Below are 27,441 nucleotides of genomic sequence, written 5' to 3'. Positions count from 1 at the left end.
TACTGGCTGGCTCCCCCTAGATAACCGGGCGAGTTTAAAAAAATATATAAATTAAAAAATGTTTCCATCATGGACACATCTAATAGGTCCCTGAAGGAAAGGTAAATACTTACAGGAGAAATTCACTCGTCAAAGAAATATAATGCGCGTTTTACAGAAGATCTTCCTGGAGGATATCGAAAAGTAATAACAATGAGACTAAGAATTTTTAGATATTTTGAAACAGTTTCAAAAGTGACGATGTAAGGTCTAACTTTTAACAGCTAATCTAACCCAGCCTAGTCGTAATATATATATACTCTTTATAAAAACCGAAAGAGAGACATCAAGAGGTACCATATTAGCGTTCTTTATTACCCAACAAGACAACAAATGAGAGCCTCTACAGCAATACAGCTATGCTTTCTCAGTTCGAGTTACTGAATAAAGCACACACCGGTTCCTTTAATACCGGGTTTAAATTCGTGTGGCTATTTCTAGCCGGGTGCAACCCTTGTAAGGCAGACTCTCCGATGAGGGTGGGCGGCATCTGCCATGTGTAGGTAACTGCGTGTTTTGTGTGGTGTGTGAGTTGCAGGGATGTTGGAGACAGCACAAACACCCAGCCCCTGGGCCATTGGAAATAACCAATGAAGGTTAAAATCCCCGACCCGGCCGGGAATCGAACCGAAGACCACAACGCTGACCATTCAGCCAACGAGTCGGACACCGGGTGACACGCTACCTTGTATTATATATATATATTGCACCCATAAGCGAATTTGCCTAATTTAATTCATAATTAAATTGAATATTTCACATATGAGATACCACAGTGAGGCTGTGAAACTAGCAGTCACAAAGGAAATTTCTGGCGCCAGCCTGACGGCGAGAGAATCCATGGAACTTTTCTCTAGACACGACCAGATTGTAAACCACCCTTCAAATAAATTTTATGACACCGCCGGGGAGTGGTCACTTGCTGTCCGCTCTCACGAGAAAAGCACGCGGTGAAGCCTGACCTATTTAGCTAGGACAATAGAGGACCAACGACTGTAACCGCCAATTCGTGGGAGGAAGCGAATGCACCACGTTTGGAAGAGCGCGAAAGTCTCAGCCAATCAGAATATTCTAAATTTGAATGAGCTGTCATACCGGGAGATCTACTAACAGTATCTCGTGATCTGAAGCCCGAGGTGGTAGTGAAAAACAGTGTCCTAACTGCTTTATAATATTTGGTGAATTATCAGTGTCAATCCGTGGTTAATCAGTGCCTAATTAATAAAATTCAACTTCAAACGGAGGAGGAATGGGACCCGGAATGAGGAGTCAGCATGGCGGAACGAGGCCATCCCCCGGAAGAAAATAACACCAGGGACGCGCATCATCGTGTGGATTATCCTATGATCATTTCCCACGGCGCAATATCACATGTGAGTCGGACAGAATTTAGGAAGTTTTGAGTACAAATTGTGAAAACCATAACCTACGGATGTACGAGAAAGCGCTCCCAAGGACTAGATCATTACGCCACATCCCTTCCACGGAACTATTTTCCAGGTGGTGGGAGAAATTTTTATAAAAACCCAGCGACCACAGGGTCGAACTCTCAGTATTTCTCAGTGTGAATCAACTCTCAGTCACCTCAGTGTTTTGAGTCTTACTCAGTCATTCCAAGTTCGCAGTCGTTCTCAGTGTTTTCTATTTCTCAGTTATTGTCTTGAGTACTTTTAGTGATACTTCAGTATTCTCAGTGAATCTACGTTTTGACAGAGTGACAGAGTGTGTCAGCATAATGCATTTTTAGTCAGTTTTATTTTGGCTGGTAAGAAAGCGATTAGACACTTGGAGGCATTTTTAGAAAGCCTGGTATTATTTACTTGGGAGAATATGCATTTCAGGAAATGAACACTTTCACAGACATTTACTGTAAAGGCAGGGAGTGCAGGCAAGAATTACACTCTAAACTTAAATGAGCTCACATTACTAGTCGAGGGAAACAAGTCCATGTTTTCCAGCATAGACATAACAACATTTCTAACCAGCGGGGAGCGTTATTTGTGAGATCAGTATAAAATTTTCTCCACAACAGAAACGATATTTAGCTTGTTTCTACCATTCAATAAACTGTTTGGCAAGCGAGATGTTATGGGCAGAAACTAGTAAGACAGCCGGGAAGGTGTTTGACTTTCTTCAATGCAGACCGCAATAGCAAAAACTTGACGGAACAGTTATGCCCCGGTAGGGTTAATGTACTATAAGCTGTAAGGTAAACAAAGCTGAGGGATCGGCGACCAAACGAGCCAGGTGATCTTGCAGGTAGATAGCGAGGAGACCATCCGTCTACACAACAGGCAGTGGCATTTCTTCTAAACTTTCACTGGAGTGAGAGAAATACGAGTGTTTTATGCTAAGAATAATCGTGTGTCACGGCATGGCAAGAATGTGTCAAATTTGCGTGTGTATAAATTTGGAATACCACATCAGCTTGAAGATGGAATTCTAATTTCACCATGACGGGGGCCGGTGGGTGAACCGACCTGCTTCCTCCACCATCAGGTATGAGCATCATTATAATGTAAATAATATGTAGGACCGTGGCAAAATCGATGATCAGTGTAGTTTAGAGTACTAAGTAGGGTTGTAAATAATTCACAGTTTTATAATTCTTATAATAATAATAATAATAATAATAATCATAATAATAATTATAATAATAATAATAATGTTTCTGTTGCACTTTCAGATAGGCTTATTTTGTGCGCTTTGTCTAAGTAGATGTTTGTTTGCGTGTATTTTATGGTTGATTTTGGCAGTATGTCATTCTGACAGTTAGGCAGCTATGATTTTGATCTACGAGTGTAATGTCAGTTTATTATTATTATTTCATCATGATTTTAGATCGATGGTTTTTGAGTTATATTTGTCTTTTGTTGGAGTTGTGATGTTATGGACACCGCCGCGATGTTTTTCAAGGTTTATTTTTTCACCATTTTGCGCATTTCAGTTTGTTTTATGTTGCGGAATCATCCTTTAGATGACCGGTCTCGATCTGTATTTTATCCCGCGTATTTTTGCGACGATTTTTGGGTAGACGCGAATATTTATTTCTGTAGTTGCGGTTGCGCACGTTTCAACATTTGTGTTTTGAGAGGCAATCTCGTCACTTGTTTTTTTTTATATAGTAACTATGAGCGCCATTGATGAGTCAGCTCTGTGATTTTTGTGATGTGTTAACAGTAAATGATCGAGAGATTCGAGCTAGATGATGAATATCCCTGATGATCTACGTTGATGATGGAAACATGATATTTGAACCATGTCTTGAATTTACATAAGAAGTCGTAATGTGCACGACAGATATTTTTGCCCGCCGGATACGAGCGAGGCTGTACTGTGAGAATATGAATAATAATGACGTCGCGAATAAGTGAATAAATAAGAATTGTGGAATGAAGAATTTAACCACGTGCGTTAAATGTGTTACGACATGGGTTATGATACTACAGGCAGGAGCCTGTATTTGTTTAAATAATTCCAGGGAGAATAGAGGCTCGATAAATAATGCTAGCCAGAGTACAATGTGGACAGAGAGACGAATCAATGTGTTTTGAATATTTATGTAGGATCACGGATTGACGTGAAATAACAGTAATTTTTCCATCAAGGTTAAATAATTTTATGTCCAGACATTTGTCGTCTGAAATTTGGGATTGCCGTCAAATTCGCAATATTTTGCTATTCGCAGCGGGGTATATTTTTCTGGTAACTCCGTGTTTGTTTTTGCGCATTTCTATCCTTATTTAATTTTCCAATAGGCCGCGATGGTGGGATCCAGTTGTTTATTTGTTTTCCTTTCTGATTGTACTTTTACCGTATATTTGTAGGACGCAAGCGTATGTGAATTATTTATATTTTATTTGTTATAAATAGATAAGTGCAGCTAGGCTAGTTTGTTTTGATTTCTGTATTTTATCGGAGCAGTGTTTCTCCGTTAATTAAAGTAATGATGTAAATACCATGTCAGATGTTAGGTTTATTGGGTCATCGAATTATGTCACGGTCGAAATAGTGGTGGTATGCTCATACCAGGCACCTTAAGTAATTACCAAACTTTCTTTTAAAATCCACTACATTTTTATTTGGAATGAAGCGATCTTTAAATGAACCAATTGTATAAAACTGCCGCAATAAATGGTAAATAAGATGGTATCTGCCTCCATCTAGTGGTGATACCACAAATATGAATTAATGATGAAATGCAGTTAGCGGCAAAGTCAATAGAAATTTTAATGTACAAGGATCGCTATCATTCGATAATGTTAACATCAGGCACTTGGCCTAAATTTCTGCTTATATTTTAGAAGTCCAGTCTATCACAGACACGTAAATGAAGAGTAAATTTTAAATGAGTGGTTGGATACACTCAGAGTGATGTGTCAATATTTGATTTTGTTTAACCAGGAGGTATTTGAATAAGACGATGGTCATGTAGGAAATGAAGTGATGTTCATGGTTGTTTTGCTCTGTTTTCTAAGAACTATTTACTTAAGTGATACACTTGCTTAGTGCAGTCCAAGATTATGTAAATTTGGGTATTTTTCCCAAACGAGCCATGTGATAAACATTTAATAACTCTTATAAGTCAGTGGATTGATCGACGTAACAGAATTTAATTTACTTTGTTGTGAGTCAACTATGTTAAATTTATTAATTTGAATATTTGAGAGATATTTTCTCCGTAATGTAATTTTTGTATTTCAAGAAGGTGGTTTTTCTGACCAGAGTTTTAACGGAGTCATTTTATTCAACTTGAAGACAGTGTCAAGATAGTCTGGCGTATATTTAATTAAGGTGTTTGACCTTCAGTCAGTTTATTCAGGCAGTTATGATTATTTTGGAAGGCAGACCTTCAATCTTTAATATTTTATTAGTCATTTATTTTCATTTAGTTACGTTTTCACTAGTTCAATTTACGTTCAGCATTTTATTTGAATAAATTAGTCTTTTATTTTAACTTTAATTCAGTCTTGGGTACCGTCATTTTAGTTAGTTTACCCCCCTTCTTTTCATTCCCTCACTCCTCAATCAGCGGGTGGCCTCACCGGGGATGTCGAACGGGCACGACTGAGAATGAAGAGTCTACATGCAGCGGTGAGTATGTGTTATATGTCATTTATTACAGGAGCAGCCGGCGCATAGAAGAGAGAAGAGATCACCGCATTTGGTGCCTTAGAAGGGCACAGGGGCCGGAGTGAGGAGTGAAAAGCGTGGCGCCCACCTTTAGGGGCTAGATTTGCTTATCCCCGGGACTTTGCACTTTACATTTATTTATTTTGTACCCAGACTAACAGCCATGAACATAGATTTACTGAGTGTTGATAAATATGAATGCTGTGATAGTACTGTTTGACAAGTAGTGGTATTAATTATAAATGATATGTTTTGTATAATTTTATCCAAATTTAGGATAAAATTGTTTTGTATTGGTGATTACTGTGTCTTGCATGTGATGGAAGTATGTTGGGGAACCTGAAGGTCTCAGTCGTATTCTCTCAGCATATAGAATGTCGATTAGCCAGGAGCAGTGGGACAGGTTGATTAAAACCATTAACGATTTAAGTGTAACAACTAGTGAGTTGAAATCAAGTCAGGCCGAACTGTCGAATAAGATAGAAACTAGCCAAACAGAATTAGCTATGGAATTTAAAACCAGTCAGGATGAGTTGAAATCAAGTCAGGCCGAACTATCGAATAAGATCGAAAGCAGCCAAACAGAATTAGCTACTGAACTTGTAAACAAAGTAGAGAGTAGCCAGGCCGAATTAGCTAACGAGCTGAAAAACACACAAGGCGAACTGAAATCCAGCCAGGTAGAACTTGTAAATAAGATTGAGAGTAGCCAAGCCGAACTTGCGAATAAAGTAGAGGCAGTACACGGGCAGGTCTTGGAAGAATTTAAACAGTATGAAATAAAACTCGAGGAGAAGTTCATAAAAAGTCAGGTCGAATTGAAAAAAGAGTTACGGGAAAACCAGGATAAACTCATGCAGGCGTGTAATGCAAACAGGCAAGAGACGATGGAAGAAATAAAGAAGTTAGCCGATGCACAAGTACAAATACAAGAGCAGTTAGACAGCCACAGCGCGACTGTTGAGGAAAGTATGAGGGAAACCAGGGAAATGGTGCAAGATCAAGGCAAGGACTTAGCTCGAGGTATGATACTCTTGGAGGAGCGGATAGATAAAATTGAGGACGAGAATAGGAAAGAAATGGATAGAGTATGCGTACAGATCGGAGAGACGCAGGAGAAAACGAGCCACGAAATCATGACCTTAAAGTCGGAGACCCAGGATATTACCAAGAGGTTAACCGAACTGTCAGAAAAGATCGCAGAAACTGAGGGTGCGATTACACTCAGTGAGCAGTCAGTAAGACAGGAAGTTAACGAGGTCATAGAGGGAAAAATCCAGGCAATTAAGACCCAGAGCGAAAACTTGTCGACCTTGGTCAAAATGCTAGTCGACAGACAAGCCGAGTCCCAGGTAGCCAGAGAGATTAGGATACAGCCGCAGCACGAGCCGACACAGACCGAGCCGATAACCCAAATATTTAACATGGAGAGGACAATGCCCGAAAGTACGCAAAGAACTGAAGCTTCCACGCAAATCATAAACATCGTGCGTACGAGTGACGATCAGCCGAAGAAATTCAGCGGAACGTCACAAATAACACCAAAAGTCTATCTTAGGGAGTTGAAACAGTATTTCCAAGACATTAAAGCCCCTGAAGAAAAGAAACTACGCATAGTAGAAAAATATCTCGAAGGACAGGCGAAGACCTGGTACTACGGTTTCGTAGATACTTTTAAGACGTTCGCAGATTTCGAGAAGGCTTTTCTCGAAAGGTACTGGTCCTTATCCACACAACAAGCACTCCGAATGGACTTGTACACTCGCAAGTACATGTCGACACAGCCCACACGATACTTAGACTTCTTTCTAACACAGCTCGTCAAACTGAGACAGTTAGATTCTCCAGTATCTGACGCAGAGATCGTTCAGACGATAATCAAACAATTTCCGTCGGACGTGCAGAGAATGCTCATTACAGCGAGGGTCGATGATCCAACCCAAGTTGAGGCTATTCTAAGGGAGCTAGACGCTACATCCACTAATAATGTACCGCAGAGAGTGACCAGGCAAACGCAGGAACATAGGGCTTACCTAGCTAATGCCACAAATGAAAATGTACGAGGCAATGCGCAGGTAAACGGCCCGAATTCAGGCGCTGTATCGCGGCGAGATACGAACACGAGACGCCAGGAGGAAGAAATCCAACGTCCGTGGTTTAGAAAACCTAACTACCCAGACAGGCGACCGCGCTACCAAGACAGGCAGCCGTACCAAAGGAGGTACCTCTCACGTGACAGAAGGCGATGGGAAGAGCGAGGAAGAGACAGGCCTTACTATCGCGATCCTGAAAGGAGATGGAATGAGAGAAGGAATTACCAGCGAGAGAGGAACTCGGACCCGAGGTATCAAGAGGGGCGCCGATACATCAATGACCTGAGTAACAAACAGCAGCGCGATCAGTGGAAGCAGGCGATCGAATCCCAAGACATGAACCCGGACATCACGGGGGCCGAAAGCCTCGAGTTCCAGCAAACAAGAAGGAGAGGAAGCGAGGACCGCAGACCACTCAATCCGAACGCACCGACGTACGAGGGGACCGGTGCTAGAAAAAAAAAACTTCAATTTCGAATTAGTAGCTCCAGTAGACACTGACTCAGCCACAAATTTTACCATTGAGAATGAAGAGTGGGAAGTAGCGAAGGTGGATTCATGGATAGCGCAGCCTGAGGACTTATTAAGTGATGAATTCAAGCAGGAGAGCCCACAAATTTTACCTCTACCTGTGATTAAAGTCAAAATTAATGAAACAAGCATTTTAGGACTTTTAGATACTGGTGCGAGTATCAGCATTATTTCGAGGAATCTGTTTAATGATTTGAAAGAGAGAATGAGCCTACCTGAGATCCCGGTCTCGACAGTAAAAATAAAAGGGATCGTCCCAGACAGGGTGACTACCTGTAAGTCCCAGACATACCTGGAAATGACAATAGGGAGCTCAACCTACAGTCATACATTCATCATAATGGCCAGAGTTAACTATAACGTAATTCTTGGAGCTGATTTTCTAAGGGATACACATGCCGTCATTGACCTTGCAGGGGGCGTGGTGAGATTCCGAAGGAATGGAGGACACGACAAGGTGGCAATAAATCCGGAAACTGATGAGGACGAAGCAGATGACAGTACTGACGGAGACTTCCACGATATCTTAGGAGCCGAGCATGCGGATGAACAGTTAAATATTTTGGACCATGAGGGGATTTTTACCGACATTTTTATGGTTGATACTGCAGAAGATATTGAAAATTTAATCAATGACAAGGTTGCAGAGTTTAAAGGAACCAAAGTACAGAAAGATCAATTAAGAGCCTTCTTAATTGAACATCAGGCCGTGTTCGATTCCAAGGTAGGCCTTATCCCTAATTTTACATATGTTTTCAATGTTTTGGACTGGGAACCATACAAACGTAAGCCGTATCCAGTGCCGGAGAAATACCACGAGGAGGTCAAACAAATTATCAAACAAATGGAAGAAAACGGGATCATCTCGAAGCGACCTACTCCGTACGTGAACAGCCTTGTCATAGTAAAGAAAGCCGACAATTCCCTGAGGCTGTGCCTCGATGCTCGTCAATTAAACTCCAAATTAATCCCGGAGAATGATCAAGCCATGCCTATTAAGGACGCAATTCGTCGATTTAGAGACATGGAAGTTTTCACAGGTGTAGACCTGACCAGTTCTTTTCACCATATCCTTCTGCATGATAAGTCGAAATTACTAACAGGGTTTATGTTTGATCAACAGACCTATGTCTTTGAAAGACTTCCGTTCGGGACGCGCAACTCTTCCAGCGCTCTCATACGGGCACTTGACAGGAACCTAACAGACGAAGTCAAAGCAGTTACTACTTTGTACATCGATGACATGATAATTGGGACTAAAACCTTTGAAGAAAACCTCCAAAATTTAAGTAAACTGTTTAAAAACCTTATAGAAACTGGATTCAAGGTGAATATCAAGAAATCACACTTCTGTCAGCCGGAAATCCTATTCCTAGGACACGTGATAGACGGCAAGGGAATCCGACCAAATCCGGTAAAGTTAGAAGCGATAAGTAACTTCCCTAGGCCTACCAAGGTGAAACATATTCGACAATTCCTTGGTATGTGTCAATTCTTTAGAGAACACTGTAAAAATTTCACCGAAGTCGTAGCACCACTACAAGACCTGCTATGTAAGAATAACAGATGGAAATGGACACAGGAAGCAGAGACAGCGTTCACATGTACTAAAGAACTGTTAGCCAGGAGTATACAATTAGCGTATCCTGATTTTAACAGGCCATTTATCCTTCAGACAGACGCATCTAAAGTGGGCATAGGTGCAGTCTTATTCCAAGAACAGGACAATGAATGCAAAACCAAGGACTATTTAGGCTTTTATAGTAGAAAATTGAGGTCGCACGAACGGAACTACACAACTACAGAGCTGGAAATGCTAGCTATAGTCCAAGCCCTACAGCACTGGCGGAAAGTCATTTATGGATTTCCAATCGTCATAAGAACTGACCACAAAGCTTTAACGTTCATGTTAAAATCAGCTGTTTCATCTGACAGAATTACTAGATGGTCACTGTTCGTGCAGCAATTTAATTTTACCATTGAACACTGTACCGGCAAGGCAAACATTCTAGCAGACGCTTTGAGCAGGAACCCAAATAAACGTGAAGAGCAGGTAAATTATGTGGACTTAACCCAGGAAGACCGAAATGTACTGCTCCGACTGAGCCAGTTACCAACCTTTCAACAGGCTGATCCAATCTTACAGCCGATTATCCAGTATTTCCAAGGAGCAATTCAACAAGGAGACCCTCGTTATGACGAAATTCACAAGGCCGCACAAGAATACAGGTTGTTAAATAATCAATTGTTGAAATATGCAGATAAGGATCATACTAAATTAAAGATTGTCGTCCCGAAAGAATTACAGGAAGAGCTAATATGGCATGTACACCGTGTTATTGGGCATGGAGGTATTGATAAGACCGTCGCCACAATTCAGGAAACTTTCACCTGGAAAGACCTAAGGAAAACTGTCAGGGATGCTATAATTACATGCGACACTTGCCAGCGTGTCAAGGCGAACTCCTACCTTTTAAAACAGAAACCAATTCCCATTCTACCGTCAAAGCCCCGTGAATTATTCGCGATGGATATTTATGGAAAAATCCCGAAATCACGGAGAGGCAACCAATTCATATTAGTCACCATGGATGTATTTTCCAAATTTACAAACCTGTCTCCAATGCAAAAGGCCAATACTAGGTCAGTTTTAAGATGCATTAATAGAGAAATAATTCCGGCCATGGGAAAACCGGAGAAATTATTGACAGATCACGGAACACAGTTCACCTCCGCAGAGTTTAAAACAGGTTTAAGGCAATTAGGAATACAGCATGTTCTGAGTTCAACACGTCACCCAGAGTCGAACCCGGCAGAAAGAGTAATGAAAGTCATCGCAAAATTCAGCAGAATTTATATCCCAGAACAACATTGGCGATGGGTCGATATTCTCCCATTGATCACTGACTGCATAAATAATACTGTCCATGAAGCAACAGCGAAAATCCCGGCCACAGTGCATAATGGCTTACAACCAGCCAGGACGTGGAGCCCAGTCGTCAGTTGTCCGCCTGAACCCCAATTATCTCCGGAACTATGTACACAGCAGGTACAGGAGCACGTAAGAGAGCAAGCTGACCGCAGGCTGAGGAGAGTTCGTAGAAAAAAATACCGCAAGCCATTAAGGGAAGGTGAAATGGTATTGATCCGTAGACCAGCCATCTCCGATCCTGAAAGGAAGTATTACGCAAAATTCGCACCATTGTACATCGGTCCTTACCGCATTGTCCAGGATCTGCAAAACAATGCATATAAAATAAGAAGTTTAGATGGCGAAAATGAAATGATCATGAATGCGGCAAATCTTAAAGAATACAGAATAGCACCAGGCGCAGCTCAAGTGAACCTCGTGGAAAAACCAAGGAGCTCAAACGCAGGAGAAGACGCAAGTTCCGGCACGGAAGGAGAAGATGATGAGGATGACCCATGTACCGAAGCAGAAGAAGAAGATGATGAGGATGACCCATGTACCGAAGCAGAAGAAGAAGATGACCAGGAAACCCTATCAACGAACCCAGGAGATGACAGTCATTTCGAGATTGAGACAGATCAACAGACAGAAGAGAATTGTCCGGAATGCGAACAGAGCTCAGCCGAGATACTAGCAGTCATGAAACAGATTGCAGATGACCTCGAGAAGGAGAACAAACTTTTGGAGAGAGAAATCAGAGGAAAACTCAGACATAAGCAGAGGTATACTTCGTAGTTAGGAGTATACATTCGCTTATGGCTGCAAGTATGTCTAGAATATCATTGGTTGAATCGAGAAATCTTCCACTATCGCGTAAGATTTCTAACGGCGTAAGGGGGCATTGCACCCATAAGCGAATTTGCCTAATTTAATTCATAATTAAATTGAATATTTCACATATGAGATACCACAGTGAGGCTGTGAAACTAGCAGTCACAAAGGAAATTTCTGGCGCCAGCCTGACGGCGAGAGAATCCATGGAACTTTTCTCTAGACACGACCAGATTGTAAACCACCCTTCAAATAAATTTTATGACACCGCCGGGGAGTGGTCACTTGCTGTCCGCTCTCACGAGAAAAGCACGCGGTGAAGCCTGACCTATTTAGCTAGGACAATAGAGGACCAACGACTGTAACCGCCAATTCGTGGGAGGAAGCGAATGCACCACGTTTGGAAGAGCGCGAAAGTCTCAGCCAATCAGAATATTCTAAATTTGAATGAGCTGTCATACCGGGAGATCTACTAACAGTATCTCGTGATCTGAAGCCCGAGGTGGTAGTGAAAAACAGTGTCCTAACTGCTTTATAATATTTGGTGAATTATCAGTGTCAATCCGTGGTTAATCAGTGCCTAATTAATAAAATTCAACTTCAAACGGAGGAGGAATGGGACCCGGAATGAGGAGTCAGCATGGCGGAACGAGGCCATCCCCCGGAAGAAAATAACACCAGGGACGCGCATCATCGTGTGGATTATCCTATGATCATTTCCCACGGCGCAATATCACATGTGAGTCGGACAGAATTTAGGAAGTTTTGAGTACAAATTGTGAAAACCATAACCTACGGATGTACGAGAAAGCGCTCCCAAGGACTAGATCATTACGCCACATCCCTTCCACGGAACTATTTTCCAGGTGGTGGGAGAAATTTTTATAAAAACCCAGCGACCACAGGGTCGAACTCTCAGTATTTCTCAGTGTGAATCAACTCTCAGTCACCTCAGTGTTTTGAGTCTTACTCAGTCATTCCAAGTTCGCAGTCGTTCTCAGTGTTTTCTATTTCTCAGTTATTGTCTTGAGTACTTTTAGTGATACTTCAGTATTCTCAGTGAATCTACGTTTTGACAGAGTGACAGAGTGTGTCAGCATAATGCATTTTTAGTCAGTTTTATTTTGGCTGGTAAGAAAGCGATTAGACACTTGGAGGCATTTTTAGAAAGCCTGGTATTATTTACTTGGGAGAATATGCATTTCAGGAAATGAACACTTTCACAGACATTTACTGTAAAGGCAGGGAGTGCAGGCAAGAATTACACTCTAAACTTAAATGAGCTCACATTACTAGTCGAGGGAAACAAGTCCATGTTTTCCAGCATAGACATAACAACATTTCTAACCAGCGGGGAGCGTTATTTGTGAGATCAGTATAAAATTTTCTCCACAACAGAAACGATATTTAGCTTGTTTCTACCATTCAATAAACTGTTTGGCAAGCGAGATGTTATGGGCAGAAACTAGTAAGACAGCCGGGAAGGTGTTTGACTTTCTTCAATGCAGACCGCAATAGCAAAAACTTGACGGAACAGTTATGCCCCGGTAGGGTTAATGTACTATAAGCTGTAAGGTAAACAAAGCTGAGGGATCGGCGACCAAACGAGCCAGGTGATCTTGCAGGTAGATAGCGAGGAGACCATCCGTCTACACAACAGGCAGTGGCATTTCTTCTAAACTTTCACTGGAGTGAGAGAAATACGAGTGTTTTATGCTAAGAATAATCGTGTGTCACGGCATGGCAAGAATGTGTCAAATTTGCGTGTGTATAAATTTGGAATACCACATCAGCTTGAAGATGGAATTCTAATTTCACCATGACGGGGGCCGGTGGGTGAACCGACCTGCTTCCTCCACCATCAGGTATGAGCATCATTATAATGTAAATAATATGTAGGACCGTGGCAAAATCGATGATCAGTGTAGTTTAGAGTACTAAGTAGGGTTGTAAATAATTCACAGTTTTATAATTCTTATAATAATAATAATAATAATAATAATCATAATAATAATTATAATAATAATAATAATGTTTCTGTTGCACTTTCAGATAGGCTTATTTTGTGCGCTTTGTCTAAGTAGATGTTTGTTTGCGTGTATTTTATGGTTGATTTTGGCAGTATGTCATTCTGACAGTTAGGCAGCTATGATTTTGATCTACGAGTGTAATGTCAGTTTATTATTATTATTTCATCATGATTTTAGATCGATGGTTTTTGAGTTATATTTGTCTTTTGTTGGAGTTGTGATGTTATGGACACCGCCGCGATGTTTTTCAAGGTTTATTTTTTCACCATTTTGCGCATTTCAGTTTGTTTTATGTTGCGGAATCATCCTTTAGATGACCGGTCTCGATCTGTATTTTATCCCGCGTATTTTTGCGACGATTTTTGGGTAGACGCGAATATTTATTTCTGTAGTTGCGGTTGCGCACGTTTCAACATTTGTGTTTTGAGAGGCAATCTCGTCACTGGTTTTTTTTTTATATAGTAACTATGAGCGCCATTGATGAGTCAGCTCTGTGATTTTTGTGATGTGTTAACAGTGAATGATCGAGAGATTCGAGCTAGATGATGAATATCCCTGATGATCTACGTTGATGATGGAAACATGATATTTGAACCATGTCTTGAATTTACATAAGAAGTCGTAATGTGCACGACAGATATTTTTGCCCGCCGGATACGAGCGAGGCTGTACTGTGAGAATATGAATAATAATGACGTCGCGAATAAGTGAATAAATAAGAATTGTGGAATGAAGAATTTAACCACGTGCGTTAAATGTGTTACGACATGGGTTATGATACTACAGGCAGGAGCCTGTATTTGTTTAAATAATTCCAGGGAGAATAGAGGCTCGATAAATAATGCTAGCCAGAGTACAATGTGGACAGAGAGACGAATCAATGTGTTTTGAATATTTATGTAGGATCACGGATTGACGTGAAATAACAGTAATTTTTCCATCAAGGTTAAATAATTTTATGTCCAGACATTTGTCGTCTGAAATTTGGGATTGCCGTCAAATTCGCAATATTTTGCTATTCGCAGCGGGGTATATTTTTCTGGTAACTCCGTGTTTGTTTTTGCGCATTTCTATCCTTATTTAATTTTCCAATAGGCCGCGATGGTGGGATCCAGTTGTTTATTTGTTTTCCTTTCTGATTGTACTTTTACCGTATATTTGTAGGACGCAAGCGTATGTGAATTATTTATATTTTATTTGTTATAAATAGATAAGTGCAGCTAGGCTAGTTTGTTTTGATTTCTGTATTTTATCGGAGCAGTGTTTCTCCGTTAATTAAAGTAATGATGTAAATACCATGTCAGATGTTAGGTTTATTGGGTCATCGAATTATGTCACGGTCGAAATAGTGGTGGTATGCTCATACCAGGCACCTTAAGTAATTACCAAACTTTCTTTTAAAATCCACTACATTTTTATTTGGAATGAAGCGATCTTTAAATGAACCAATTGTATAAAACTGCCGCAATAAATGGTAAATAAGATGGTATCTGCCTCCATCTAGTGGTGATACCACAAATATGAATTAATGATGAAATGCAGTTAGCGGCAAAGTCAATAGAAATTTTAATGTACAAGGATCGCTATCATTCGATAATGTTAACATCAGGCACTTGGCCTAAATTTCTGCTTATATTTTAGAAGTCCAGTCTATCACAGACACGTAAATGAAGAGTAAATTTTAAATGAGTGGTTGGATACACTCAGAGTGATGTGTCAATATTTGATTTTGTTTAACCAGGAGGTATTTGAATAAGACGATGGTCATGTAGGAAATGAAGTGATGTTCATGGTTGTTTTGCTCTGTTTTCTAAGAACTATTTACTTAAGTGATACACTTGCTTAGTGCAGTCCAAGATTATGTAAATTTGGGTATTTTTCCCAAACGAGCCATGTGATAAACATTTAATAACTCTTATAAGTCAGTGGATTGATCGACGTAACAGAATTTAATTTACTTTGTTGTGAGTCAACTATGTTAAATTTATTAATTTGAATATTTGAGAGATATTTTCTCCGTAATGTAATTTTTGTATTTCAAGAAGGTGGTTTTTCTGACCAGAGTTTTAACGGAGTCATTTTATTCAACTTGAAGACAGTGTCAAGATAGTCTGGCGTATATTTAATTAAGGTGTTTGACCTTCAGTCAGTTTATTCAGGCAGTTATGATTATTTTGGAAGGCAGACCTTCAATCTTTAATATTTTATTAGTCATTTATTTTCATTTAGTTACGTTTTCACTAGTTCAATTTACGTTCAGCATTTTATTTGAATAAATTAGTCTTTTATTTTAACTTTAATTCAGTCTTGGGTACCGTCATTTTAGTTAGTTTACCCCCCTTCTTTTCATTCCCTCACTCCTCAATCAGCGGGTGGCCTCACCGGGGATGTCGAACGGGCACGACTGAGAATGAAGAGTCTACATGCAGCGGTGAGTATGTGTTATATGTCATTTATTACAGGAGCAGCCGGCGCATAGAAGAGAGAAGAGATCACCGCATTTGGTGCCTTAGAAGGGCACAATATATATATATATATATATTTCAGAACATTTCAAATAAATTTCAGAAAAGCATATACCTACATACACTGACTGACAGTGACAATGCAACACCAAGGAGGAGTGGTTCGAAAGGGATGAAAGTTGGGGAAAAAACAGAGACGGCACGGATGAATAATTGATGTTTATTTCAAACCGATATGTAGGTTACACAATGCGCACGGCATCAACTCAGTAGGATGTAGGACCACCGCGAGCGGCGATGCACGCAGAAACACGTCGAGGTACAGAGTCAATAAGAGTGCGGATGGTGTCCTGAGGGATGGTTCTCCATTCTCTGTCAACCATTTGCCACAGTTGGTCGTCCGTACGAGGCTGGGGCAGAGTTTGCAAACGGCGTCCAATGAGATCCCACACGTGTTCGATTGGTGAGAGATCCGGAGAGTACGCTGGCCACGGAAGCATCTGTACACCTCGTAGAGCCTGTTGGGAGATGCGAGCAGTGTGTGGGCGGGCATTATCCTGCTGAAACAGAGCATTGGGCAGCCCCTGAAGGTACGGGAGTGCCACCGGCCGCAGCACATGCTGCACGTAGCGGTGGGCATTTAACGTGCCTTGAATACGCACTAGAGGTGACGTGGAATCATACGCAATAGCGCCGCAAACCATGATGCCGCGTTGTCTAGCAGTAGGGCGCTCCACAGTTACTGCCGGATTTGACCTTTCTCCACGCCGACGCCACACTCGTCTGCGGTGACTATCACTGACAGAACAGAAGCGTGACTCATCGGAGAACACGACGTTCCGCCATTCCCTCATCCAAGTCGCTCTAGCCCGGCACCATGCCAGGCGTGCACGTCTATGACGTCTATGCTGTGGAGTCAATGGTAGTCTTCTGAGCGGACGCCGGGAGTGCAGGCCTCCTTCAACCAATCGACGGGAAATTGTTCTGGTCGATATTGGAACAGCCAGGGTGTCTTGCACATGCTGAAGAATGGCGGTTGACGTGGCGTGCGGGGCTGCCACCGCTTGGCGGCGGATGCGCCGATCCTCGCGTGCTGACGTCACTCGGGCTGCGCCTGGACCCCTCGCACGTGCCGCATGTCCCTGCGCCCACCATCTTCGCCACAGGCGCTGCACCGTGGACACATCCCTATGGGTATCGGCTGCGATTTGACGAAGCGACCAACCTGCCCTTCTCAGCCCGATCACCATAACCCTCGTAAAGTCGTCTGTCTGCTGGAAATGCCTCCGTTGACGGCGGCCTGGCATTCTTAGCTATACACGTGTCCTGTGGCACACGACAACACGTTCTACAATGACTGTCGGCTGAGAAATCACGGTACGAAGTGGGCCATTCGCCAACGCCGTGTCCCATTTATCGTTCGCTACGTGCGCAACACAGCGGCGCATTTCACATCATGAGGATACCTCAGTGACGTCAGTCTACCCTGCAATTGGCATAAAGTTCTGACCACTCCTTCTTGGTGTTGCATTTGCTCTGTCAGTCAGTGTATATTTATAGCCTAAGTTAGTATTCAATGACTTCAGCCAAGTCACCATGCGACTATACCATGCACTTATATAATTATTATAGCATAGTTTCTTAACGAAAACTGGACACTTGTTGTATACTGACATTTTATAAATAAATAGTAACAAGAGAACTTTAGCCTAGATAAAATGTCTATTCATGTCAGCTGTAATAGAGTCCCGTCTTTTTTTAATGTAAGGAAGTAGCAAAGTATCCAATTAATTCATTACTGTTGTTTGTGGAGTTTCTTTCCTAGACACTTCTTAAAGTGTTTCGTACACTAACGAACGTATTCTCGTGTCTTCTTCTTGGTCTTTTCCTAATTTCTTGGTGTCGACATTTTGTGCGGATTTGGGAAAATTTTACGGTCAAATGCTTTTCCTGACGCCGACTCTATGTGGAGCGATGTATTCACCATTACTTTTTTTGTGGTAAGTTGCACTGTATGTAAATAAAGATGCTAATTAAGACGAAGACAAACACAGCTAGAGTAGCTAACGAGACAAAGTTAAAATCCCCGGCCCGGCCGGTAATCGGACCCGGAGCCCTCTGAATCGAAGGCCAGTGCCCTGACCACTCAGTCAAGGTGCCGGACTACTAGCGAACGTAAATTTCCGAAAAGTACGCTTTTTATTGCCGGTAACTTTTAACTCTGAGTGGGGAACACAATGCCCTGGAGAATTTTCGTTCGCCGATTGATTCATGTTGGCACACCTGATAAGAGCCCACCTCTTGCGACTCTTACTTGACCTCGACCGTCTTTCTGTCAATGTATGTACTTCTTAGCAGTGACAGATACTCAAAGCAGTGTCTCCGCTCTCTGGGACATGCGATACGCACACCATGCGGTTAATGTAAACTTTTCTTCTTCTGACGCTAGTACGGTATTATTCTTGAAAGTTAACTCAGATATAAATGTGTAATTCCTGATAATGTGTTACCTAACGAAATGGATTGTCTTCAAAGTGATGGTTTACACGAGTTAGAAAGGTCAGAGTGTGATAATATAAATTCTGAGGATAGTGCTGATAAACGCTGCGTGGTTGATTGATACATAATCTGTAGAGAGAACAGTTCCCCAGCAAATCAAGAAATCTAGGGAAGATTTTCTCTTCACATTGGGGGAAGAACTTATGAGGCCTTGGATGATATAGACTTCAAACCCCCTACTATTCTGAGAGGAATCCGCTTGGCCACCGTGGAATAACTCATCTGTCAACATCCACTCGAACGTCCGGAAGATGCTCCATCTGCCCAAGTCCAAGGACTCCCAAGACCGCTGTCGTGTGGTCAGAATGAAAAAAGTTTGTGTGTAAACGTCATAGTTTGGTGTTTTGTTGTGATTGTGGGAAGTGATAATGATAAAAGATCTTCAAAGATTGATGTCTACAAAAACATTGAAGTAACTTATATTTAACAAGTTTTTTATAATAGGCACAGTATTCGAACAAATCGACTTACAACTAAACACAATTTTGTACAAATCTCAACAATGGTTACATTTTTTTTTTTTTTTTTTTTGCTAGTTGTTTTACGTCGCACCGACACAGATAGGTCTTACGGCGACGATAGGACAGGAAAGGGCTAGGAGTGGGAAGGAAGCGGCCGTGGCCTTAATTAAGATACAGCCCCAGCATTTGCCTGGTGTGAAAATGGGAAACCACGGAAAACCATTATCAGGGCTGCCGACAGTGGGGTTCGAACCTACTATCTCCCAAATACTGGATACTGGCCGCACTTAAGCGACTGCAGCTATCGAGCTTGGTGATTACATTCTACCATCAGATTTAATACAAATACAATCCCATGTGTGAGTGAAAAATACAGTAACTTATTTTCAGTTTCACTTTAGTATGTGTAGTACGTGCAGTGGATAGCAATACAGTGTCGGTTTATCTTCTTTTAGTTCGGCTATAGTGTGATGAAATACGTACAGGTAGTGCAAGTTGTGCCCAAGGCTATAATAGAAAAGTGAGAAGAAAAAAAAAGTGAACGTTCTAAAGATAGTTTGCTGAACGAAATGAACAGTTTATTTTTCCTTCGGAGAATGTTTCAAGTAAACCTATGGGATTCGGATTCAATCTTAACATGACCTCCAAGAAGATCCGATATTAAAAGCAGAGATAGATATCGCTCTGCTCGATACAAACGGCGCAACAACCTCGGGAAAAAGTGAGTATGAATTTGTTGACTCATCATTTCCTGAAGTAAAGTAGAATGAAGAAGTAAAATCTATTCGATCGCGCTTTGTAGTTAAACTTAACTTCCGATGATATAGTCTACGGTGCATCATTCGAAGCTTGACAAAAGATCGTTACACAAATAACTTGGAATTTTCAAATTAAGAGTGTTCACTCACAGCCAGTCTCTTTGCTCTGAGCAAGTGAGGCACCTACACGACGAATCAGTTGTGAAGTAAGTTTGTTTTGCCTAATGAACAGCTTTAAAAAACGGGAGTGAATCCCGTACTATAGGCCTATTCAAATAAGCAGGTAGTTTTTCCTATATTCCTTACAAACTATTTCACCATGGTAACCTGTCCTTCACACAGTGGTTTTGTGACTGAAAAATATGTCGCAAATATACTGAACATGAGCGTAATAATCATCACTGAGACATGTGTCATGAGAGGAAATGTGTTGAACAAGGCTTTGGCCTACATCAACATTGGCAGAATGTAAGATAGGGATAAGTGTTCCGAACTTTGTCAGGTAAAATTTGTCATCTGTCTACCTATTATTAACAAGAATGTTATTACTGGGAACAAGTTTTGTGTCAGATTATTGGCGTCATTAAGTTTCATGGCCTTCATAGTTCACTATTCAGTGGTGGGGAGGGCATCAGTGTTTGGCTCAAGCACTTTATATGGGAGGCATTGCTGAATATGACGACTTCATGAAATACCGATATCTTACAAAACCCAGGGGGTAAGAGAACGAGCTATATGTCAAAAGCAATTTGCCATGAATTCAGTTATTGCATGCAACAGAATATATTCCATGCAATCGTGCAGGAAATTAAGATATCCATGTACTGCTCAACTATTGATAGATTCAGTTTCTAATACCACAAATTCTGATGAGCTTACTCTTATACTAGGATAGGTCTACACCTGTAAGACTGAAATAACCTTCAGAGAGATTCATACCATTTATCCAAATGTCCGGAGAAGCATCCATCATTTACCACTCATCTGCATTTACGGCTGTTGCTCAGGTGGCAGATTTCCTGTTTCCTTGTCTTAAATGATTTCAAAGAAGTTGGAAATTTATTGAACATATCCTTGGGAAATTATTCCAATTCCTAGTTCCTATTCCTATATTGTAAACAAATATTTGCTCCAGTTTATCCTTCAGCCTTATCTTTATATTTAATCTTCCTCCATTCAAGCTTATTCATCTACTAATGTCAATTTACCATCTCTTCTGTGACAGCTCAGACATTTTGAACGTCCCATTATCCCTAAACATTCCCATAAAAGACATGATGGTACAGTGTTACAGCATTGTATCAAATTGAGCACAATATTATTTAGAATTAAAAGTTAGAATTCAGTCTACCAATCCATTAGCCATATTTCCATAATCAGACTAAATACAGCACGCTAGTGAAACCTGGTAGGTACAGCAGCAACAAGCTGTTGTCTTTTGACAACAACATTTTTCCACTCAAGAAGAAGGTTAAAATAATATAAAGACAGACAGGGGGACAGTGATGCAAAGTTGCTTCCTAAGAGGTTACCAACCACACAATGCTCAGTAAGAGGAGACTCTCGTAGAGGACTCGAAAATAATTATTGGACATACTGTACTATAAAACTTCAGAAGAAATTTCTCCAGATCCCACTAAAAAATCAGAGCTCTGAGTTTTAGCTAATGGGTTATATCGATACCTATCATATACTTGAAATGGGCATTTCAGCTATATTTTTAACTAATGTTTTGGACCACATTCAAGATAAAAATGGGGCATGGACAAGTGCTACTGCTACCTTGAATGATGATGTATATTCACATCATTCACTCGAGGATTATGTTAAAGGTCTTAGTTGTAGAGGTTTGTTCAACTTTGATTTTCAGCATTACTGTGTAGAACATACTGGCTAGTGTGAAAAAATCAACCATTTCTTTGAAAGTAGATCTTCAAACATTATAAATATTTCATAACTCTGCATATTTTATTTGATGTTTGTACAACGTCAATCTAGGGTACATGTTGAGCATCTTCTTCGTTACTGGCATGAGTACCAACCACCCAGTTTTAGTATTCCCACCTTGTATCTGATGGACAGAAACTCATGAAACACCTCTAACTCTTTGGCTCTTACATTGTCGGTTAATGAAGGAGTGTATCTTCGCATATATGCTTTGTTGGTCAGCATCTGATCACAAGAAGACCAATCTATCATCAATCAGTCAGTCACCACTGATATGCATTTAAGGCAGGCGTGCAGGTGTCAGATTCCCTATCAGTTTACCTAGTCTTTTCTTAGATAATTTTGAAGAACTTTGAAATTCATTGAGTATCTCCCTTCATAAATTATTCCAATCCTCAACTCCTCTTCCTATACATAAATATTATTCCCATGAGGTACTTTCATACCATCAATACATTACTTAAGACTGAGAGAACTTTTCTTCTTCATGAAAGTTACAACCTGACTTTTCACCCTGTTTACCATCATACTGCTGTATCCGCATCTTCATTGAGGTATTTTTGGAGTTGCTCACAATCCTGTAAGGTAAATATTACTCTATACAGCTTTACATCATCCAAAAACAGCCTTATCTGTGATTCCAGTTATCTACTCACATCAGCAGCAGCAACTGTTGTTACCACATGCTTCTGCTTCTGCACACTGGTGAAAGAATGAGGCACCCATTGAACACAGACCTTCTACATCTTCAACTCCTGATGGATGATGCTGTGCAGTGTTCTGATGACAAACTTGTTGTGTTTTCTAGTTCACTGAAAGTGTTTTGCCTGTTCGCCAGTATCAACTTGGACACTCGCTGGGTATTGTCAGGTTTGTGTGCATTTGCTGAATGTTTACTGTTTTTGCCCTTTTCTAGCACAATCTTTGCCATCTTTGAGCTCTGCTATCCATAAAATCATGTTTTAGCAACTTGGTGTTGCTTTCCCACATATAGGCCCTACCTGCAAACTTTGTGTGAATGTGTTAAGCAGCCACTCCTTCGCTTCAGAAAGACTACACAGTCCACCATTGCCCATGACTGTTTGCTTTCATGTTGTCTGAGCGTTGTCCAGAAATGCACCCACACAATGGCACAAATGATGTAGCACTGCTCTATCTGTGTGCAGTAGCATCATCATCTGGTGTTTGTAAGCTGCACTGCATACACCGGGCACACATTTCGAACTGCTTCCTTTTCAGAGTAATGGAGGGAGTGTCAATCATTTTTGAATGCCCCAAATGATTTTACTAAAATTCTTGTTTAAATTTGGATCATTACATGATGAAAATGAGGCCTTCTTAGTAGATTTTTGTGATAGAATATTCTTTCTCTTGAAAGCCCTCACATCAATGTGAGGTGCAATAGCAATTTGTACATTAGAACTATTTGAAGATATCTGTGCAGTTTATGTAGCATCACTAACTTAAGATAACAGAAATTACAAGGTGTAAGAATTAAACATTGCCAGTTACATAAGTGTCTGTTACAGCTCTTTCACTGAATAATCCAACATTGATGTATTGTAATTGAACTCCATCATAAATATATTATTGAGGTATACCTGAGGACAGAATACTGCTACTGCAGTGAATTTACATTGGTTGAAGTAATATTTCTATTTGCAATATATAAAACATTAATTGATTGTAATTAACCTACTAAATTTTACTGTCTCATGGCAAAATACTGCCCCTCACTGGCATTTTTTTGTAGGCATTGAGAGCAATGTGTCCACTCAAGATGAAAAATTAAATTCCATGGCATTCAATCAGATTTCATCTCAACAGTTTCAATCAGAATTACAGCTTATATCTAGAAATAACTTTAATTTTGATGTGATATTTGCTACATAGGCCCTATAGGCATAAAGATTGGATCTATTAACATTCCTCATTCTTATCATAATGATAAAAGTAATAATCTAGAAGGCATCATTACATTTCATGAGCCAAAACTGATACTCGTTCATTCCTCTCATACATATTTCAAGGTTTTTTGTTGCTATTTGTTCGGGGCATCGACCTATGTGGATCTCTATTAAATAATCATAAAGCCTTCATGTCAAAGTCTGAATGTAAAGACTCAGTTTTCACATACTGTTTTCAATATACTCTACTGGGAGAAGTAGGGACTCTCATGTTTCTATCTACTTCATGCAGTCATCAGGTCTGTATTAAATACAGGTTATTTGGAAATTCCCATTACAGACTCTTACGGTTTGTAGAGGTGACTGAGTAGGTAAGGGCACCCATAGGGTAGTTTGTAGTAGGGGGGGGCCTAGACCTGGGGATATGTGGTAATTTTAAAATTTTGGATGATAAATGGCGACTTGTATTCTACAGTAGAATACCACCCACGGTATCCCCTACCACTTCTATGTAATAATGACTTTTAAATCATTTTCTTGAAAGAAAAACTTCTGACTACATTAGACTTTTCCTTTCCCTGAGAGCTAGGAGGGCCGCATTCCCCCCCATGCCCCCATGCATGGGCGCCCTTGTGAGTAGGCAACATTTGGAATAGGAACCATGTCCAGAAATGTACCATTTCTATGCTACAGGTACAACAATTTCAAATGAAGTATTAAATTCTCCTATTTCTGCTAGATGAAGAACAATAGTAATTTAATTAGGTGTTACTCAGTTAGGTCTAATTATGTTTCTAACAAACTGACATTCACCAATTTGGTAGCAAAATGTTGTTTCAGTGGACAAGGATAAAAACCATGATGTGAGGAAGAGATAAACAGATTGTTAAGTTATGTAGAAAAATGATTAATGTGTAAAAATGAGTTTTTTATTGTTCTGTTGACATTGGACATAGTTACCATGTTAGTGAATGTGGGTTAATTACGAGGAAAAGATTGTTAATGTGTGAAAATGAATAACTTTCTTTAAGTTTCTGTTGACAATGGGCATTATTACCAAATTAGTTAATTTACGAAGAAATTGTTAATGTATAAAAATGAATAAGTTTCTCTATATTTTCCATTGACATTGGAGATGCAGACATTACAATTCACTTTACGTCGCACTGACATAGAGAGGTCTTATGGCAACAATGGAATAGGAAAGACCTAGGATGGGAAGGAATCAGCCGTGGCCTTAATTAAGGTACAGCCCCAGAATTGCCTGGTGTGAAAATGGGAAACCACGAAAAACCACGGAAAACCATCTTCAGGGCTGCTGACAGTGGGGTTCAAACCCACTATCTCCCGGATGCAAGCTGACAGCTACGCACTAATGCAAACATTGTACCTATGAATCATGCTCTGGATTTACTTGCTCAGTCACATCTGGTATCTGTTGAATCTCTTGTGCAGCAATCAGAACTCATATTCTGGTATTATTAGCAATATAAGTATTAATTTTCATTCTACAGACACTCTGTAGTCAGCAGTGCTACTGCCTGATTAAATTTGACTTAGTCATTGGATTTGTTAAGTTCAACAGATAAATATTATAACGATTACAGTATTTGCCACTGTCCTACTTATTGTGATAGTGTTACTTCATTCCTTGAGAAGTGTTAGTATATTTGATCAATTTGTGATATATATATTATTATAATGCCAGCAATGTGTTGTGGGTTAGCATGCCTGCCTTTCACCTGGGGGCTCCACATTTGATTCCTGGCCAGTGTAAGGATGTTAATTCTGGACTGATGACTGGAACAGGGCTTACACAGCCTCATGAGACCAACTGAGAAGCTGTGTGATAAGGAAGTTGGCAGACCCGGTCATGAAAGCCAAGCAATATGGCTGACCACATACAGGCCATTTGGCTGGACAGCAGTTATCTTCTCTGGCAAAGGCCATTAATGAGCTGTTGTGTTCTGGATTTGTTTTCTTAAATGTATATTGTTATATTAAGTTACAGAATAGGAGAACAAAAGGAGAATAGGAACACTTGCAAAGATAAGCACAATGACAGGACTTATTTTGTGTTCATACTTTTCTTCTCCTTCCTATCTATGCTGATCTGTCATTGTGTTCATTCTTGTGTAAGTTCTTATCTACCTTCAAAGCTGCCTTTGTTTTTTCTGTGAGAGCATTTAAACTAAGATCCAGCTGCACAGTTTCCTATCAGCAAGTGGAACAGTCCTTGCTTTGTGTCAACAAAGTTCAGCAGCAGTGATGCAACAATATAACAGTAACTACAAACTATTTTAAGAAGTTTGTTACTTACAAACATTATGGAGAGAGATGCTGAAACTGCCTGCCTTCATTTTCACACACATCATTGGCACCTCTTTAGGAAACAGCACCACATGCTGTAGTTCATGTTGCATCATTGAAGGATGCTTAAGGGATTTCTTTCTTGAGAATTTTCCAAACAATGATCAATGTCATTTAATTTTTCTTCAGTGAGAACTCTATGCTTTCTGTTTGGTTTCTTAGACTGAACATTTCCTGCAGCCTAAAATTATTTTAAAGGGCATGGATTGTTATACGATCTGAAATTTCTGGGAATCTTTCTTGAACCTGTGTTCGGACTTGATGGGCAGAGTATGAATCATAAATAAATACAGACTGTGCAGTAGTTAACATACCGTATGGCATGGTTGGTTCCTACTTCAAATGCTCTCCCGGTATAAACATCCCGTCATTAATTGCAGCCTATCTGTATCTATTTCTGAATAAATCCTACTCTGTTAGTTATAGGGAAGTTTGGAGTTTTTAATTCTCTGTGTTTTTCAGAAAACTGCATTTTGAACATTAACGGCAAAGAAAATTATAATTGCAATTTTCTTAATGAAATTAACATTAATCCAGATAATTCTTTCATATTATTTAGTTTATTAAATCGTATGATTTGTTTCTTATTCACAGGATGGCTTCATACGATGGCAGAACGTTCAAGGATTCCTGTGGAGAATGTGTCACGTTCAGAATCATACATAACTGCACTGTATTTTACCTGCTCAAGTCTGACAAGTGTGGGCTTTGGAAATGTGTCAGCCAATACCAGTGCAGAGAAGATCTTCAGCATTTGTGTAATGCTTATTGGATGTATGTATACAATTTTACAGACTGTTTTCATAACTTAGAAGTGCATGCTTTTGGCAATATTTGCATACATGGAATTGGCTGTTTCTCACTTTACACTGGTGTGTTGATATCTACACCAAATTTTCTCCTCTCATATTATGGGACTGCTAAAAATATGTAAATATTTGTACGTATTGCATCTTTATGTAATAATGTTGGTTTTCAAGGACAGAATATAATAGGAAGATGATGTCTTTGATGAGTGTGAATGTTTTACTTACTCTACAGTACTGTAGGCTTTTTTTTTTACATTACACTGACACAGATAGGTCTTATGGTGACAATGGGACAGGAAAGGCCTAAGAGTGGAAAGGAAGCGGTCGTGGTCTTAATTAAGGTACAGCCTGATGTGAAAATGGGAAACCATGGAAAATCATCTTCAGGGTTGCCAACAGTGGGGCTCGAACACACTATCTCCTGGATGCAAGTTCACAGCTGCACATCCCCAACCACATGGCCAACTCGCCCAGTACAGGCCTTTTAAGAGTATCGGGTGGTCTGATGGAATTGACCTCTTCTTAGATGGATGAATGAGTATTTAACATGCAGTCCAGACTCCTGCAAAAATTATGCTGAGGTTGAGCTGCTGCCTG

The 27,441-nt window shown here is 40.3% G+C and overlaps 1 protein-coding gene across 1 annotated transcript in view; it reads left to right on the top strand.

Annotated features, from left to right (window-relative positions):
• The window catches only part of Elk (Eag-like K[+] channel), an 826,503-nt gene that overhangs the window by 526,082 nt on the left and 272,980 nt on the right, over positions 1 to 27,441 (top strand). Inside the window, exon 7 of the mRNA XM_068226348.1 lies at positions 26,630 to 26,809. Coding sequence (XP_068082449.1) covers positions 26,630 to 26,809 — 180 coding nt within the window. The remainder of the gene's footprint in view (positions 1 to 26,629; positions 26,810 to 27,441) is intronic.

Source organism: Anabrus simplex, chromosome 2, assembly GCF_040414725.1.
Source record: "Anabrus simplex isolate iqAnaSimp1 chromosome 2, ASM4041472v1, whole genome shotgun sequence".
Lineage (NCBI taxonomy): Eukaryota > Metazoa > Arthropoda > Insecta > Orthoptera > Tettigoniidae > Anabrus > Anabrus simplex.
The sequence above is the reverse complement of the archived record's forward strand: the minus strand, read 5'-3'. Positions and strand labels throughout refer to the sequence as shown.